Raw genomic sequence first — 15,717 nt, 5'->3', positions numbered from 1 at the left:
ATCGCTGCAGTACTATCAGAAAACAATACAGGAGTTGGTGATTCAATCCGTAAATCCACCAAAAGCTTTTGTAACCACGTAATCTCACGGGAAGCAAGAGATAATGCACGGTATTCCGCTTCTGCCGTTGAATGAGATACGGTATCCTGTTTCTTGGACTTCCAGAAAATAATTGATGATCCAAGAAACATGCAAACCCCTGTAGTAGATCGTCTACTATCTTGACAAGAGGACAATCTGAATCTGCAAACCCTTTCAATGTTAAATCAGAGTCTGAAGACTAGAATAGACCTTGTCCAACTGTGCTCTTGAGATACTGCAAAATCCTTAAACAGCTTTAAGATGAGTCGTCCGAGGATCTGCAGAGTATTGGCATAACTTGTTCACTGAAAAAGTTATGTCAGGCCTTGTGTAAGTCAAATACATCAGTTGACCAACCAGACTTCGATACATGTCTTTGTTAGGGATTGGTTCACCATCAGACTTTGACATCTTCAAATTTGGAATCATTGGTGTAGGAGCTGGCTTGCAACCCAACATTCCAATTGAAGTTAGAAGTTCCAAAGTATACTTTCATTGACACAAAAATATTCCAGAAGCATTACGAGCCACCTCCAATCCCAAGAAGTATTTCAAAAGACTTAAGACCCGTAATCTGAAATGTTGTTGCAGGTCAGATGTCAATGCAGCAGCCGCTGCATCACTTGTGCTAGCAATGACTATATCATCAACGTACACCAATACTGCAATGAATTCACCATCACCAAAACTCTTCATAAACAGTGTATGATCTCCATTACTTTTCTCAAAGTTCAGATTCAACAAAACATCTCTGAACTTCAAAAACCATTGTCGTGAGACCTATTTTAATCCATAAATGGATTTCTTGAGGCGTAAAACTGCTTTTTTGGGAATAGAGTCCCCCTTTCTCTTTGCATATCCATCAGGTAATCTCATATAGATTTCCTCATCAAGATCACCATTAAGAAATGCATTTGATATATCCAGTTGATGAAGAGACCAAGACTTAGATGCAGCCACCATAGAAAGCTTAGCCACTGGTGAGAATGTGTCATTAAAATCCAGTCCTTCTTTCTGTGTAGCCTTTGGCCACAAGACGAGCTTTATATCGTTCTAGACTCCCATCGGCATGAAATTTCAAGGTGAAAATCCATCGACATCCCACTGCTTTCTTACCCGGAGGTAAAGTAGTGACACCCCACGTTTGAGAGATTTACATGGCTCCAAGCTCCTTATCAACTGCATCACACCATTCTTTGGACCCTTTTGCCTCAGCATAGGTATTAGGAATAGGGATTTTTGTAATGTTATTGATAAAGAGTTGTAAGTAGGAGAGAGTTTGGAATATGTCAAAACAGAGGATATGGGATGAGATATATCAGAGTTTAGTTAATAACAATGATAATCTTTGAAGTGTGTCGGAGTTTTGGGTTGTCTGCGAGTAAGAAGAGAAAAATTTGGTGTTGGGGAAGGAATATTCTTTGTGGTTTAATAGGAGTTGGTGGTGAAACTGAAGACAAAAAGTCCAACGATGTAAAGAAATCAGAATCTACCTTTGGTTCAGCTTCTTTAGCAAAAGGAAAGACTTCCTCATCGAAGATAACATTTCTTGATATGAACACATTGTTAGTCTCCAAATCAAGTAACTTGTATCCCTTCTAAACCGGCAGATAACCAATGAAGATACAAGTCTTACACCGTGCTTCAAACTTGTGTCTTTGTTTTGGAGATGTAAAGACATAACACAAACATCCAAAAGTCTTGATCTGAGAATAGTCCGGAGCTTTATTAATGAGTAATTCATGGGGAGTTTTATTGTGTAGCAGCTGAGATGGTGTTCGGTTTACGAGAAACACCGCTGTGAGAATACATTCACCCCAATAAGCCAAAGTAATTTGAAATTGAAACATCAAAGCTCTGGAAACATTCAAGATATATTGATGTTTGCGTTCTACAATCGAATATTGTTCAGGGACAAGAGTGAAAAACCATAATCCCTTTTGACTGATACAACGGTGTTAACTTCAGTTCTGGTGCGTTATCTACTCTTACTGTTTTCACTTTGAATTTGTATTGAGTCTCAACCAGTTGAAGGAATGCAGGGAAGATAGTTAAGACGTCACTCTTTTGTTTGAGCAGATAAACCCACGTTGCTCTTGTGTGGTCATCAACAATCGTTAAAAAAATGTTTATAACCATCCACTGTTTCAGTTGAAAAGGGACCCCAAATATCAATGTGTATCGAATCAAAAGGATTATTACAGATATTGTTTGGAGAGGGAAAAGAAAGATTATTTTGTTTAGCCAAGTGACACACATGACAATGTGCAGAAATCTTGTTCTTGTGTTTTGCAATTCCTAGAGCTTCGAAAATAATGTCCAACGAGCAAGAGAAGGATGTCCAAGTCTGTTGTGAAAAACTCCAATGTCAGCAACAACATTCACTTGAAACCTCTGCACATCCAACACATATAATTTTGCAATTCGTTTACCCGTTCCAATCATCAACTCCCTGGTATTGTTCTGAATTTCACAAGAAGACGCATCAAATATGACTCTTGAGTTCAGATCAGAAGTTAATGAACTGATACTGATGAGATTTAGGCGAAATTCAGGTATAAACAAGACATTGTTGAGAGTAATGTCTTGATTAATCTGAAAAACACCAATACCACTGATTTTCACAACTGAACCAGTAGGAAGATTCACAACACTATTAACCGAAGTATCTAATGATGTGAACATGGACAGATCGTGAGACACATGATGAGTGACTCCTGAATCAATAATCCTGAGTCAATGATGCCTTAGACACAGTCAAAATACCAACAAAATTGAAGGTAGAGGTTGAGAAATCAATACCAGAAGTAGATGATGTGGAAGGAATACTCTGAGAAGTGTTCACATCATGAGAGGGATTCAGAGACTGATTCTTTAGCTGAGAACTGAAGTAAGCAATGAAGCTTTGAATCTGATCCTTAGTAAGATTTCCAACGAGACCACTCATATCCGATGCAGTACCAGAAGAATTTTGATCAGTATTCGGAGCCAAAGAAACTTGAGCAGCAACATGAGGATTTTTCAGTGATTTGTCATTCGACTTGTTCTCCTTTGGAGTGAAACCAGGTGGGAAGCCATGTTTCTTGTAGCACTGATCAGCAATATGACCAACTCTGTTGTAAAATGAGCAAATCAGTCTGCCTTTATTTGGTCTGGATTGAACATAACAAACAGCTGTGGATTCCATGGTTAAAGTGTTCTCTACAGTTACTTGAAATGCAACCGGAGGAGGGAGCTGACTTGAGAAGCCTTTCTGACTTTCATCTTGATCCAAGATGTTGTAGACTTCAGGAAGACTTGGAAAAGCTTTCTTTGCAATGATCTGCCTACGAATCAAAGTATATGAGTCATTAAGAACATCTAAGAACTTCACAATTTTAGACATCTCTGCCTTCAATTGCACATGAGTTGCCTTTCCACATGTACAGGGGTCATCTGGTTCATCTGTGTTCTCTAATTGATCTCACAATGTTTTTAGTTGAGTGTAGTAATCAGAGAGAGACATAGAACCTTGATGCAGATACTGTATTTCTTGTGTGAGGTTAAAGGTCTGTGGTAGATTAGTAAGATAAAATCGGCTCTGTATCCAGATATCAGTAGCATTAATTCATACGCAACACACTACGATAAATCTGGGGAGAAATTGAGTTTAAGATCCACTATTTGACCATACTGTTATATCTAGACCACAGAAGAAATTGAGTATCTGATTCCAGAGGACGAGGAATTGATCCATCAATGAAACCAATTTTGTTCTTAGCATCTAAGACTATAAGCATTGCAGCATTTCGGTCATCATAATTCGTACCATCAAGACGAAGAGAGATGATGTTTAAACCTGGATGATCACCGCTATGAAGATAGAAAGGAGATTGCGTCGGATCAGAGAACATCGGCAATGCAACAGCTCGCGAATCACCTGCAGGATCTGCAGGTTGAGTTATCGGAGGAGATTCAGTTACATCGGCGACGGATCAAGAAGATAGACGAGCAGGAGTCGTATCAGTTCGAGTCCGAGCTGAACGACGAGATAAATTCTTCAGAGACACCATTTCCAAATGAAATCGAGCTTGCGGAAACCAAATTTGTGGTTGAAAATGGCAAAAACGAAGAAAAACGAACTGGAATTAGAGCTTTGATGGCTCTGATACTATATTAGCAGTTGAAAGAGGAAGAAGAAGATGGAAGTAGAAAGAGAAAGTTGTTGGAAGATATTTTCCATTAATCTGGGAAAATGAGATATTACACGCTTATATACATTTGTTCTGTATCCTAAATCAAACTAAACCAACTATACAATTAACTTAACATTAAACCAGTTAAAAGAAACTGATTTAATTTGTATAATATCCAATAGTTCCTCTCATGATGTGCCGTAAATGTTGTGAATGCTCATCTTGGATTTAAGATGTTCAAATTATTGAGGGAACAATGGTTTGATTAGGATATCCGCGACATGATCTTTGTATTGACGTACAGAGTCTTAAGTTGTAACTTTAAGTTTATTAATCAAACAAACGTCAAAAAAAAAAAACAAGAAGTAGATATTTTTACAAAACTGATTCATAGTATCAGGGTCGGCCCTGACCTAAAACCCATGAAGCAAGGGCTTTATGCGCCAAATTATATATCAAATTTAAGGGCATCATTTTTAACAAATTTTCCTTTAATGTAGTGGTTTGAACAATATTTATGCTTCTCTAATGTCATCTGCACTTTTTTTTTTAGTTTTTTGACATGCTTTCTTTTTTTAATTGATAGACATCATTTTGAAGTTGAGATTTAAGCGTACAGAAAGTTTGGACCGCCCAGCATAGTATCTACAAACACTGTATACACGGTCTTTTTTTGTTTGTTCTGACTTCTGCTTCTGCTTCTGCGTAATTCGTATAACATAAAAATACACCGTATATACGCCGTTCTTTCCCTCTCTTCGATCTTCAAACCAAAAAAATTAAGGAAAAGCAAAAACAAAAAGGAGAAATAAAAGAGAGTTGAAAAAAAAAAGAAAAAAAAAAGGCCATAAATTTGTGGAGCAATAACAACCTACTACTCTGTTTAATCGGAATTTTTTTTAACTTTTATTCCACTTCTCAACTCAAAATCACTGCATTTCTCTATATTTTTACCTCTCTTTCTCTCTATCTCTGGAGTCTCTTAGCTTTTGTTGAGTTTTGAATGGCTTCGAGTGCTTCAAAATTCATCAAATGTGTGACAGTTGATGATGGAGCCGTTGGAAAAACTTGTATGCTCATCTGCTACACTAGTAACAAGTTCCCTACTGTAAGCCTTAAAAACCCTCCTCTCCTTGAAAATCAATCGTTTCTCAAGATTTTATAACTAATTTCGCCGATTTTCATCAAATTATTCATCCGGGCATCTCCAATTTTGTTACTTTTAGTTGAATATCCTTCTGGGTCTGTCAACTTTCAGCTCGTTTTCCAAGAACCCATCAGGGTATCTCAAAGTTAGCTCCTTTTTTTTTCTTTCTAGGTATTGTGGATCTGTTAACAGAGATTTTGAAAATCTTACTTTGTAGAGTTTAGCATATGTAGGTTTCTTGATTCATCAGAGTTTACTCATAGTGTTTTTACTCTATTGCTATATCAATTCCGCGTTTGTTTTCCTGAAGTTAAACATGTGCTGAGAAGTTTGAGGATTGATTGATGACTTTGTATCAGGACTACATACCAACAGTTTTTGACAACTTCAGTGCAAATGTTGTGGTGGAAGGCATCACTGTGAGCTTAGGGCTTTGGGACACTGCCGGTAAGGAATTCCTCTCTTGAATTTCTCAGGAAAAACAAAGTCACAATTGTTCCTCTAGTTCCAATCAAACAAATTGGATCAACAAATGTATAGTGTGTGTTTCAAGATTGGTGACTGTTAGCGTTTTGTATTCATGAGTAGCCTTGCATGTTTGCAGGACAAGAAGACTATAACAGACTAAGGCCTTTAAGTTACAGAGGAGCAGACGTTTTTGTGTTGGCCTTCTCATTGGTCAGCCGAGCTAGCTACGAGAATGTATTCAAAAAGGTTTGTGAAAATTGGGTTCATTCTTTCTCTTATTGGGAATGAAACTGTGAATATTGAGTGATTTCTGATGCTCGTGAAGTACTGTTTTATCTTGGTCAGTGGATCCCTGAACTCCAACACTTTGCACCAGGAGTCCCGGTTGTACTTGTTGGTACCAAAATGGGTAAGAAAGCAATATAGACTAGAACCCAAACATATTTTCCTTGTGTAGGGCTCGAGAGAAATCACGTATAGTACATTTAATGTTTGTTGCAATGCTCCATTATATAGATCTTCGTGAAGATAAGCATTATATTTGTCTGATCATCCTGGACTGTCCCCGGTAACTACATCACAGGTGTGATTATTCAACCTGTAGAAAACCTTAAGCAATGTTGTGGCACTTACTCTAGGTTTCATGTGACATCAAGATTCCTGTGTGACAGGGAGAGGAACTACGCAAGCATATTGGAGCAACATATTACATTGAATGCAGCTCAAAAACTCAACAGGTAATACTTGTGTCCATGTGTGTTAAGAATGATAGGAGCCATTTAGTGTTTAGCTCTTTTACTTGCAATGAATATGATCGATAGGCTTTCTTTGGTTTATGTTTTTCTTTTTTCTCTGCAGAATGTGAAAGCCGTATTTGATGCTGCTATCAAAGTAGTAATCAAACCAGCGGTGAAACAAAAAGAGAAAAAGAAGAAGAAGCAAAAACCGCGCTACGGATGTCTCTCGTAAGTAGAAAATATCTTCACTATAGAATCCTTTTATGTAAATGATGTAGAGACGACACCTGAAATTGTATCTGCAAAAAACTAGCTTTGCCATCATAATTTGAGCCAACGGATTTTAGACAACCGTTTGTATGTTTTATGTGAAGCCTCAAAAAGTTACTAACAATTACAGATTTATTCTCTATTTGGCAGAAACGTTCTGTGCGGGAAGAGATAGCGGCATTGATGACGACTCAAATCCGTCTGACGAGTGCTCACTTATTTTCATCTTCTTCTTTTTGTTACCTTTTAATTTTGTGTTTGCGTTTGCGACAAGTGATGTAGTGTAGCCTCCCACTCAATAGTAGCTTTGTCTATTTTGTTCATATATGCAACACTGATGATCTTTGATTATAGAATTGTATAACCACTTTGAAGCCAGAGAACCAATGAGACAAAAAGAGAACAGCTCCGATAAAACCAAATCATTGCACTTCATATTGTTTAAAAGCTTGAGTGATTTATTCCCCAGTTTGAATTTATTTAGTCTATAACCCCAAGTTATTATGAATCGGAGACCAAAAGACAAGCGTGACAAGAAAGAGGCATGGAACTTTCAAATCAGAACTAGCACAAGTAACAAATCTACAAACTTCAGAAAAAAAAAAAAAGGGAAGAAAAAGAAGTAACTAATCTTGTGTCTATAATACAACGCCATCACCTAAGGCAGCACATAAAATATCTAAAGCCACAATGCCAAAGACCTTTTATCATAAATTAGAACACACTCAAAGCCACCAACATTTGTTTTATCTCTCTGTAGTCTATTGTGCCGGTGTATAGAGATACACACATGCATGTTTAGAAGAATGACCAAAAAGTGTGTGTGTTCGTTCACCTTTTAAAACTCTCTGTGGGGAGGAGGCAAAGGAAACAAATGATGCGGGTCTCTCGCTGAGAACCTTGTTGACAAATCTTCTGAAAGAGAATGGCCACGCCGGTGAATTTTGGTACTGCTTGGAAGATCTACATGATGGTGAAACTAAGATCAGGTTTTGTGTTCTTAAAAGACCGAGACCACTGTGAAGTCGCAAACTGACTCACCCATTCATCATCTTGAACAGAGCCGGCCAGCCAATGAAGCCTTGTGGCATCACAAGTCAGTCTCATCTCTTCATAACTAGCACAGCAAAACGAGCAATCGAAACATTAGTGTTACAGACAATTAAAAATAAAAATAAAAAATAAAGAGGAGTTCATGCAATGTGGAATTTTTGGGGCTTACAAGCTCTCGTGGCGTACTGAGATTCCGGGATATTGTTATTGCCAAGAGGACTGCCTATATCCATCCCATCCTCCTTCCGGTTCTTTCCTCTTGAGAACACCGCCAGACATCTGATACATTCTTGCTTGATCCTCCTTCAAAGGTAAGGAAGCAGATGAGGATAATTGCCTTGGCACAAGTGTTGATTCGTCTCTTCCCTCTGCTTCATGACCTCCAGGACCAGAATTCAAATCAAGTCCTGACGACCTAAACCATTTTGCGCTATTGTCCAAAACTCCAGCATTGCTACCACCATTTGGGAGGCCAACGATATAAGGCCTTGGGTAATTAGAGGGAACAGTAACTCCAGGACCCAATATTTGAGAATTAACACCGGGAAAGCAAGCTCTCCCACTTGAAGAAGAATCCATGTGTGTTGTAGAACCACCAGAGAAATTTGCTGAGGCAATCGGGAAGTTATTTCCGAAAGGAAACACAGGATACTGAAACGTTGTGTTCTGGAACGGCATGGCTGGAGAAGACGACAAAACCGGACCCCTGTACCCATCAGGGGCAAATGAGGAAACACCAGTTGTTGGACCCAACATTCTCTGCGGTCCACGGTTGGCAATCATTGGAAAAGGCTGATCCCCTCTCTCGGGCATGATTGGAGGAATGCTCACTGCTGAATACGCGTTGGCAGCAGGGAACCAAGTTGAGAAACTAGCCATGTTTTCGCCATTGACTCGTATTCCAGAGAGAGATGGCTGTGATGGCAAGCCACTTCGTGAATGCTGACTTAGACCCATAGATGACTCAACCACCGCGTCATCACCAGCAGGTCCATCATTTAAATCAAAATCTCTACGCCCACCTGGAGATGACAATTTCACCTGCTGAAAAGATGAGTCTAGCCGATGACCACTGCTCATTGTGTAATTGTTCATATCAGTCGAATCATCAACTTTATTTAAATCAAGATCAAGGCCCCCAGAAGAATGATCAAGCGCTGAACCCATGACCCCAGAACGTACTTGGTCAAAGCTATTTGTGACAGCAGGTGTACAATTTGTGGCATTTCCAGATCTTTGAGAAGCCAAATCTTCTAGGAGTCTCTCATCAGGAACATTCAAGTCAAAATCCAGAAACGTCCTTGTCTGTTTACCAGCAGATGTAGAGACATCAGATGTAGAGGAATTGTTAATGCTCAGCAGCACGTCCTGAGCTTTTCTTGGCTCAGCTGGGCGGAAGGCGCTAGTGGCGGCAGATCCTCTCCAACCAACAGCCCCTTTGTTTCTCAATAGATCTTCAGGAGGAACAAACGGACCTTTTGCAGCAGCGGCAATAGTAATGGATGCAGGAACACTAGATACGAGGGCCGCCGGAAAAGGTAGGGTGTTAACTGGTTGTAGAGGAGACGGCGTCAAAAATACAGATCCAGAGAAGTTATTTGAGTCCCCATGTTTTGCATCATCTCCATCAAAACCTTCATTTAGATCAAATTCAACTCTGGCATCCATCTCTGAGCCAGTTGAAGCTGCAGTTGATGCGGAAGAAGCATCCCTAGCAGCAGATGTACATTCCTCTGCTTCTTCTCCATCAGCATCACTGGCTTTCAACCCATTCGGTCTCTTAAGATCCTCTGCATCTTTAGGTGATACTCCTGGAGTAGCTCTTGGCCCAGAGTGCCGTTCCTTGACTTCCGTATTTTCTAGATTCCCCTCTACAGGCTTAACTTTACCTTTACTTACAGATGAGTCCACACCCGCTGATGCATCCTTTCCAACAGCCACAGAAGCATCACAATCCTGCTTTATCTTCTTTTTATCTTTTTGGTCTATATGATTAACCTCCATATTATCGACATTTTCAGTTACCAGTCTATCAACGCTCACATCATCCATAACCCTTGAAATCCCAGAAGCAACTGGTACATCTTCACCAGATTTTTTAACTAGATCAGATCTCAATGCCGCTGGTGATAACTCTTCTTTCTTGCTGTCACCAACACCGTCCGATGGAGAGACTTCAACAGCCATAGGATCTACCTTTCGAAATATGTCGATGGCTTTACATTCAGTTAGCATCGAGCTTGCTATCCTTTTCGTCGAGTCAGAGATGCAATCTGCTTCTGACTTTACGTCAGCCTTTCTCTCATTTACTTCCCCAAAGTCACTATCATCCAAATTCTTCTCCTTAACAGTGGTTGTGGGCAAAGCAGGTGAAGCAGCGACATCATCTGAATTGTCATTGCTCTCTAGGCGCTGATCCACCAACTTTTGCAGATCTTCAGTGTCTGAATTTGAGCTCTTATCAAAATCTCCAATCTTGGAATCATTCTTGATCTCCACTAACTGCATGCTACTACTGCTAACATGTTGATCACCTTGCTCGTTACTGCAAGTGGTGCGATCCTGAGTAACAGCTTCATGTTTGTCGCGAGGCAAGCCATCCACAGCAATTAACTTTGTATTGTTCCCTACAGTAGAGTTTTCATTCATCAAGGAATTCGAAGGCTGAGATACTGAGGGTGATGCAACTGGCGATTTAGACATCTCATCAGCAGCCACACTGGCAAGAAGATTCATTCCAACATCATCCGAACCAGCCAAAGAGGCATTTGTCTCGGAGTACCTAACACAACTTTCAATCAAAGCATTCATGGAACTGAGTGTTCCACCATGCCTTTCTTCAGATTTAAACTCATTTCCTAGTGACGAAGATATGCCTTTAACATTCACTGCAGCTTTTCCAGAATCTTTAAGAGCCCTGTTCTCGTCAGCAACGACAATTGGCGAACCAGCAGCCTCATGGGACCCTGTCATAATATCCTTTAATTCATTACTTTGCCAAGACTCGGCGTTCAAGACAGAACTCTCGTTTGCTCGAGAAGAATGAATCTTTTCTCTCATGTTATTGTCACACAATTCCTGCTTCACCGCATCCACAGGGGAAGAAGCTCTGCTATTCACTGGCGCGTGGTCCTCAAAAGAGCCTCCACTCACACATTGTGCAGGACTGCGACCGCGTTTCGGCAGCTTAACGATCAATTTATTACTGCAACCCTCAGTCAGAGGCACCTCAAGAGTCTTTTCAGATGTCAAACTTGATTGGGATACTTTCTCAGAAGGGGTATTCCTTTGTGATGAGAAGCTTCTACTCAACCCAGCCTCTCTAGGGGATGCTGACGAAGCCGATCCTTGAAACACATTGTTTGATTTCCGATGCCTTGAAGAGCCACCTGAGCACTTCTTCACAGTTGAACCAGCAGTTGAGCTCCTTGCATCCTCCTTTCCAGATATATTACCTGTTTTAGCATGCTCACTCGAGCAAGACTGGCTGTTATTGTGGGACTGACTAGAGCTGCTACTTTTCTCATCCTTAACTGAAGCTAGGACTTCAGATACACCACCAGTCCCAGCATTTCTTTGATGTCCATCTTTAGAAACGGTACCACCTGATCCAGGGGATGGAGCTGATCTTGTGGAGCCTGGAGATGTGGCTACAGGCTTCAGGTTGTTTTCCACCTTGACCGAAACACACTTTGAAGCATGTAGCTGGGACGATGATGTCTTGTTTGCCTCGGCGGATCCACCTGAATGCCTCCCTCCGTGAGTCAGTCTTCCAGGCCAAGATACACCCTGGTTGGATCCAGACTTCGCATCCATTTCTGCCTCAACACGTTTCTTCCATGTATCAACCAGGCTCCTTGCTTTTTTGCCGATTTCTAAATTTTTATGTGATCGTAGATGATTAACAGACTTTCCAATGTTACAAGTCTGAAGCGCATTGAGATTCACAGGTAGCTTGTCAAGAGCGCGAAGTAAGACTAAGAGGAAATCGTCTACTGGTCTATCACTGTCTTTGGGACTGCCTCCATCCCCAACTTTCCCTTTATGAACTTCCTGCAGCCACTCATCAAACACAGGCAATCCCCTGAGCTGGACAAAACGACTAAGGCAATCAAACTTGTCTGTTGCCGCTACAACCCCTGCAAGAATTGCACGGCAGACTAAATCTATTTTCTTCTCATTCCTCTCAGGCAGCATGAGCTGCACCAATTTTTCCACCCCTTCAGAATCCACCAGCCCCCCTTTCTCTGTAAATTTTAAAATCTCAGACTTTAAACTGCTTTCTGTTCTGAGGGGACCAGAACCACTGTCATCTATTCGAGAGGAACGTTCCCGTTTAACAGACTCAGAACCATGATCCATACGCTCTCTTTTCCTTCCCTTACCCTGAGAGAGAATAGAGTTATTATTCTGGATGCCATCTTTCGCTTGCGATGTTGTTGGACTATTCATTGACTTGGGAGAACGACCACCCTGTTGTAATGTTGTATGCATTTCTGAACGAGTCTTACACAATAACTTGTCTACTTCTAGTTGTCGATCCTGCAAAAGGAAAAAGTGCCTTAATTACGAGAGAAAATCATATCCAAACAGAAGAAGGCAACTGGTGATGAATTAAAGTCTCACATCAATATAGTCTTGATCAGTCAGCCACCATAAGCGCTCGTTTGTTACGTCGTAAACTCGCCGACACACAAACGAGCAGATACCAGATGGCAGTTCAACACCTCTTGGAAGGAAGGCAACTTTGCACGGATGCAGTAAGGATGCAGCAGGTATATTATCCTCGTGAAAGGAATAAAAGAGTTCGTTCGGCTCAGCCTCTAGAAGGTTGCCTTTGCCAAGTTTCAATTCTGTGGGTCGATATAGCCAATTTACTCCCAACTTCAACTTATTTTCTTTCTCAGCAATGATCAAGCGAATTATCCCAATGAACGGTGGACAATCCTGTGGTGGCTTAAACAGAGCACAGTCACCAACACTAATTCTGCGTCCGTCCTGCTAGTGACAGCAAACACACAAAAAAACTGTAAGTCCAAGAGAGAACAAGAAGCACCCAGACAAGCACAGTATAAAGGTGTAAAATTTTCCTAATCCCTAAATCGCCAGGCGTATGTGATCGTTTCTTCGTTCAATCAGGCTAGAAATCAGTAATGAAAATGTTTCATTTCGTCGAATCCATCAACAGAATACTACAATTCCCCCAAATTTCAGGCGACCAATCCAAGCAAACGAGGGGGGCAGGAAAATGAGTGCCTGAAGACGAAATCGATTTGAATTACCTTACAGAACGAGGTAGATGAAGATAGGGACAAACACGAAGAACCACCACCTTCCACACTCGCAATTACACGCGAGGAAGATATCAACATGTGCCGACGACGACTTTTGGTCCTCCCCTCACAAACCCTCCCATGCATAGCCTTCTATCATCTTCCCCTTCGAACAACATCAATACACAACTCCTCGCGAAATCCTCCGATGTTCTTCCCCAAACCAAATATTCGATTACCTTAGATCCAAACCCAGAAAAAAAAACCCCGCCGGAGAAGAAACAAACCCTAAATTCGCGACGAAATGGATCAAATCTCCCTCAAAATTCTAGGGTTTTTCAATTTCCCGATCCAAACACAACAACACGGATCCACAAACAGCAACGGAGACAATCCAACGGAGGGAGTAATCGAATCCGCCTTCCAATCGATCCAGGAATCGAAAATTTTCTTCGCGAAATCGCGTATGCGAACAAAACACCAGGCCAAACAAACAAAAATAAATCGAAGAGAAGAGAAGAGAAAGAGAAGAGGAGAGAGAGAGACGGGGCAAAAAGGGGAAAGGTGACTTCGGAGAGTCGGGTGGATCCGGTTTGGAGTTTCGGGTAGGGAGGAGTTGTGGTAAAGGGCAAAGATAACGTGACGGTGCGGTGACTTAAATGATAAAACATTATGTGCGTGACGTCATCTCCAATCTTTTTCAGGTGACATAGGGACTGGAGAGATTAAGGGTGGGTGTGTGACTGACGGTTTGACCACGTTTCCTTTAACTCTTTGACTTTATTTCTGTTTTTTTTTTGCCGTTTTAAATTAAAAATAAAATACTGCAACTCGGTTTACTGTTCCAATTTCGGGTTAGTTTCGGTTTACGAGTCTATTGACTTCAAACCAGAAATCTTGAATTCTTTTATCATTTGATTTCGGCTCTCTCTAGGAATAAGATTATTAAGTTACAAAGTTTAGGTTATACGGTATTGGTTCAGCTTGAAATTTGGCAGATAAAAAATCAGCTTCAAAATTCTTTTCTAATCGGTTTAAGTTTAACCATATCTTATGAATATTGATTAGTGATAATGGTGTGCTTGTATACAGTGATGACCAATCTATGATACAACTTTTGGCTATTTGTTTCCTCAACTTAACATTTACAGATTTTACATTTGAATGTATGCCACTATGTCACTATTCGTCGTATACGAACATTTTGCATACAGTTTTTTAGTTGTAAATTAGACTGGTACAATGTTACCTATGTATATTATATTGCAATCTTTCATCTTTGTCATTTACCACATCTAACCGTACAAGTATCTCTTACTGTACACAAATCAAATCCACGTGGATTCCTAATGATGGTTACATGATTAGTAATTCTGGAAACCATCCCAATCACACCAAGACTAGTTGTCTATATAATTGGTATGTTTAGACACCAACCAATGTAACATTTTTATACATATATTCTCTTTAATTATCGTTTGAACATCACTCTCATAGTCTCATTAGAAAACATAAAACAAAAAAACAAAGTTCCAATAACAGAGAAGTATTACAGGGGACACCAACCTTTATACTTGTTCTATATCGTTACTTTTACAAGTGTCGCAATCAAGATTGTGATGTCTCTCTATAAATAGAGAGGAAGCTCATGGGTACATTTCGAGTTATTCCAACCGTTAGGTGGATTTTGAAAAACAAACCTTACTTTCTAACATTGCACATAACTCACTATTAGGTGTTAGCATGGAATGTGTATCTATAAGCATGTGTAGTGTTTCTTTTTTCTTTTCTTTTTTAACTCGACCAGGTTTAGTTGGCAATTGGCATTGACTAATTTGATCATGATTAGGTAAGAGGTTTTACCGGTTTAGTCTTTTTTTTTAATTCAAACTAAATAATACAATTTTATCATTTTTTGCAAAATAGTTAAAAATAATACAAACAAAATCATTGGATTACTGATTTTTGAATCGTTATCAAAATCATATGTTATTTATTCGATGTTTTTTAAATATCAGTTAAGATAAAATGATTATTCGACACTATAGATCTAGTGACATTTAATTTCGTAATTTTATTTGACAAATTGATTAGGTACATACAAGCATATAAATTAGCCTTTTCTTTAATCTCGTCCTCGAATTTTGCAGCAAGAAAAGCTGCTTCTTAATTCAGTTTATCCAGAAATCTCTCTCTCTTATTGTGGCTTTACCTTTTGTACACAAGAACTGCAATTGATGTGAGATAACATATCACTACTCTGTTTTTTGTCTGATCCATAAAAGTCTTTTTCATTAGTTCGTGTCTTGCTTATCCAATCGAAGCTCCTTTTTTCAGGAAGATTCCCGAATATTTGTCTGTGGTTTTGTTTTTTTGTTTCTTTGTTGTATTGAGTCAGATCTGCGCAAGTTCACCCTTCTTTTTTTAACTATTCTGTAACTTGTGTTGGTTTATTTCCGCATTTGTTCTTTAGTTTGAGTATTTATTTTCTTAATTTGATATTGAATGTTCTG

The 15,717-nt window shown here is 39.7% G+C and overlaps 2 protein-coding genes across 5 annotated transcripts; one reads left to right on the top strand and one right to left on the bottom strand.

Moving 5' to 3' along the window:
* The first annotated feature begins 5,141 nt into the window (after positions 1-5,141).
* LOC18021043 (rac-like GTP-binding protein ARAC8) lies at positions 5,142-7,296 on the top strand. Its single transcript, XM_024157719.1, is given in 9 exon segments — positions 5,142-5,364; positions 5,763-5,850; positions 6,008-6,117; positions 6,217-6,280; positions 6,388-6,407; positions 6,410-6,454; positions 6,543-6,608; positions 6,730-6,836; positions 7,029-7,296. Coding segments are annotated over 9 exon segments (630 nt in total). The 5' UTR covers positions 5,142-5,259; the 3' UTR covers positions 7,054-7,296.
* Positions 7,297-7,352: 56 nt separating this feature from the next.
* LOC18021042 lies at positions 7,353-13,801 on the bottom strand. 4 transcript variants are annotated; one of them, XM_024157718.1, is made up of 5 exons: positions 13,214-13,801; positions 12,558-12,932; positions 8,078-12,473; positions 7,920-7,995; positions 7,353-7,841 (listed from the first exon to the last, which is right to left on the bottom strand). In XM_024157718.1, the coding sequence occupies exons 1-3, from the start codon at positions 13,349-13,351 to the stop codon at positions 8,136-8,138; spliced, it is 4,851 nt and encodes a 1,616-aa protein (XP_024013486.1). In that variant the 5' UTR covers positions 13,352-13,801; the 3' UTR covers positions 7,353-7,841; positions 7,920-7,995; positions 8,078-8,135. The 4 variants fall into 4 exon arrangements, with proteins under 4 accessions (XP_024013486.1, XP_024013485.1, XP_006404302.1 ...); XM_006404239.2 differs by having other exon boundaries at positions 7,355-7,841; positions 8,101-12,473; positions 13,214-13,799; XM_006404238.2 differs by having other exon boundaries at positions 7,356-7,841; positions 8,101-12,473; positions 12,558-12,929; positions 13,214-13,798.
* Positions 13,802-15,717: the final 1,916 nt, after the last annotated feature.

Source organism: Eutrema salsugineum, unplaced genomic scaffold, assembly GCF_000478725.1.
Source record: "Eutrema salsugineum unplaced genomic scaffold, Eutsalg1_0 scaffold_16, whole genome shotgun sequence".
Taxonomy (NCBI): Eukaryota; Viridiplantae; Streptophyta; class Magnoliopsida; order Brassicales; family Brassicaceae; genus Eutrema; species Eutrema salsugineum.
Note: the sequence above shows the minus strand (reverse complement) of the source record. Positions and strands in the feature narration are given on the sequence as shown.

What these genes read in the sequence shown, in the direction of transcription:
- LOC18021042 (XM_024157718.1), bottom strand. Translation starts at nt 13,351, where the DNA reads ATGCATGGGAGGGTTTGTGAGGGGAGGACCAAAAGTCGTCGTCGGCAC. An exon ending in CATCTACCTCGTTCTGTAAG is followed by an intron (nt 12,933 to 13,213) that starts GTAATTCAAATC and finishes TGCTGTCACTAG; the next exon opens with CAGGACGGACGCAGAATTAG. An exon ending in CTGATCAAGACTATATTGAT is followed by an intron (nt 12,474 to 12,557) that starts GTGAGACTTTAA and finishes TTCCTTTTGCAG; the next exon opens with GATCGACAACTAGAAGTAGA.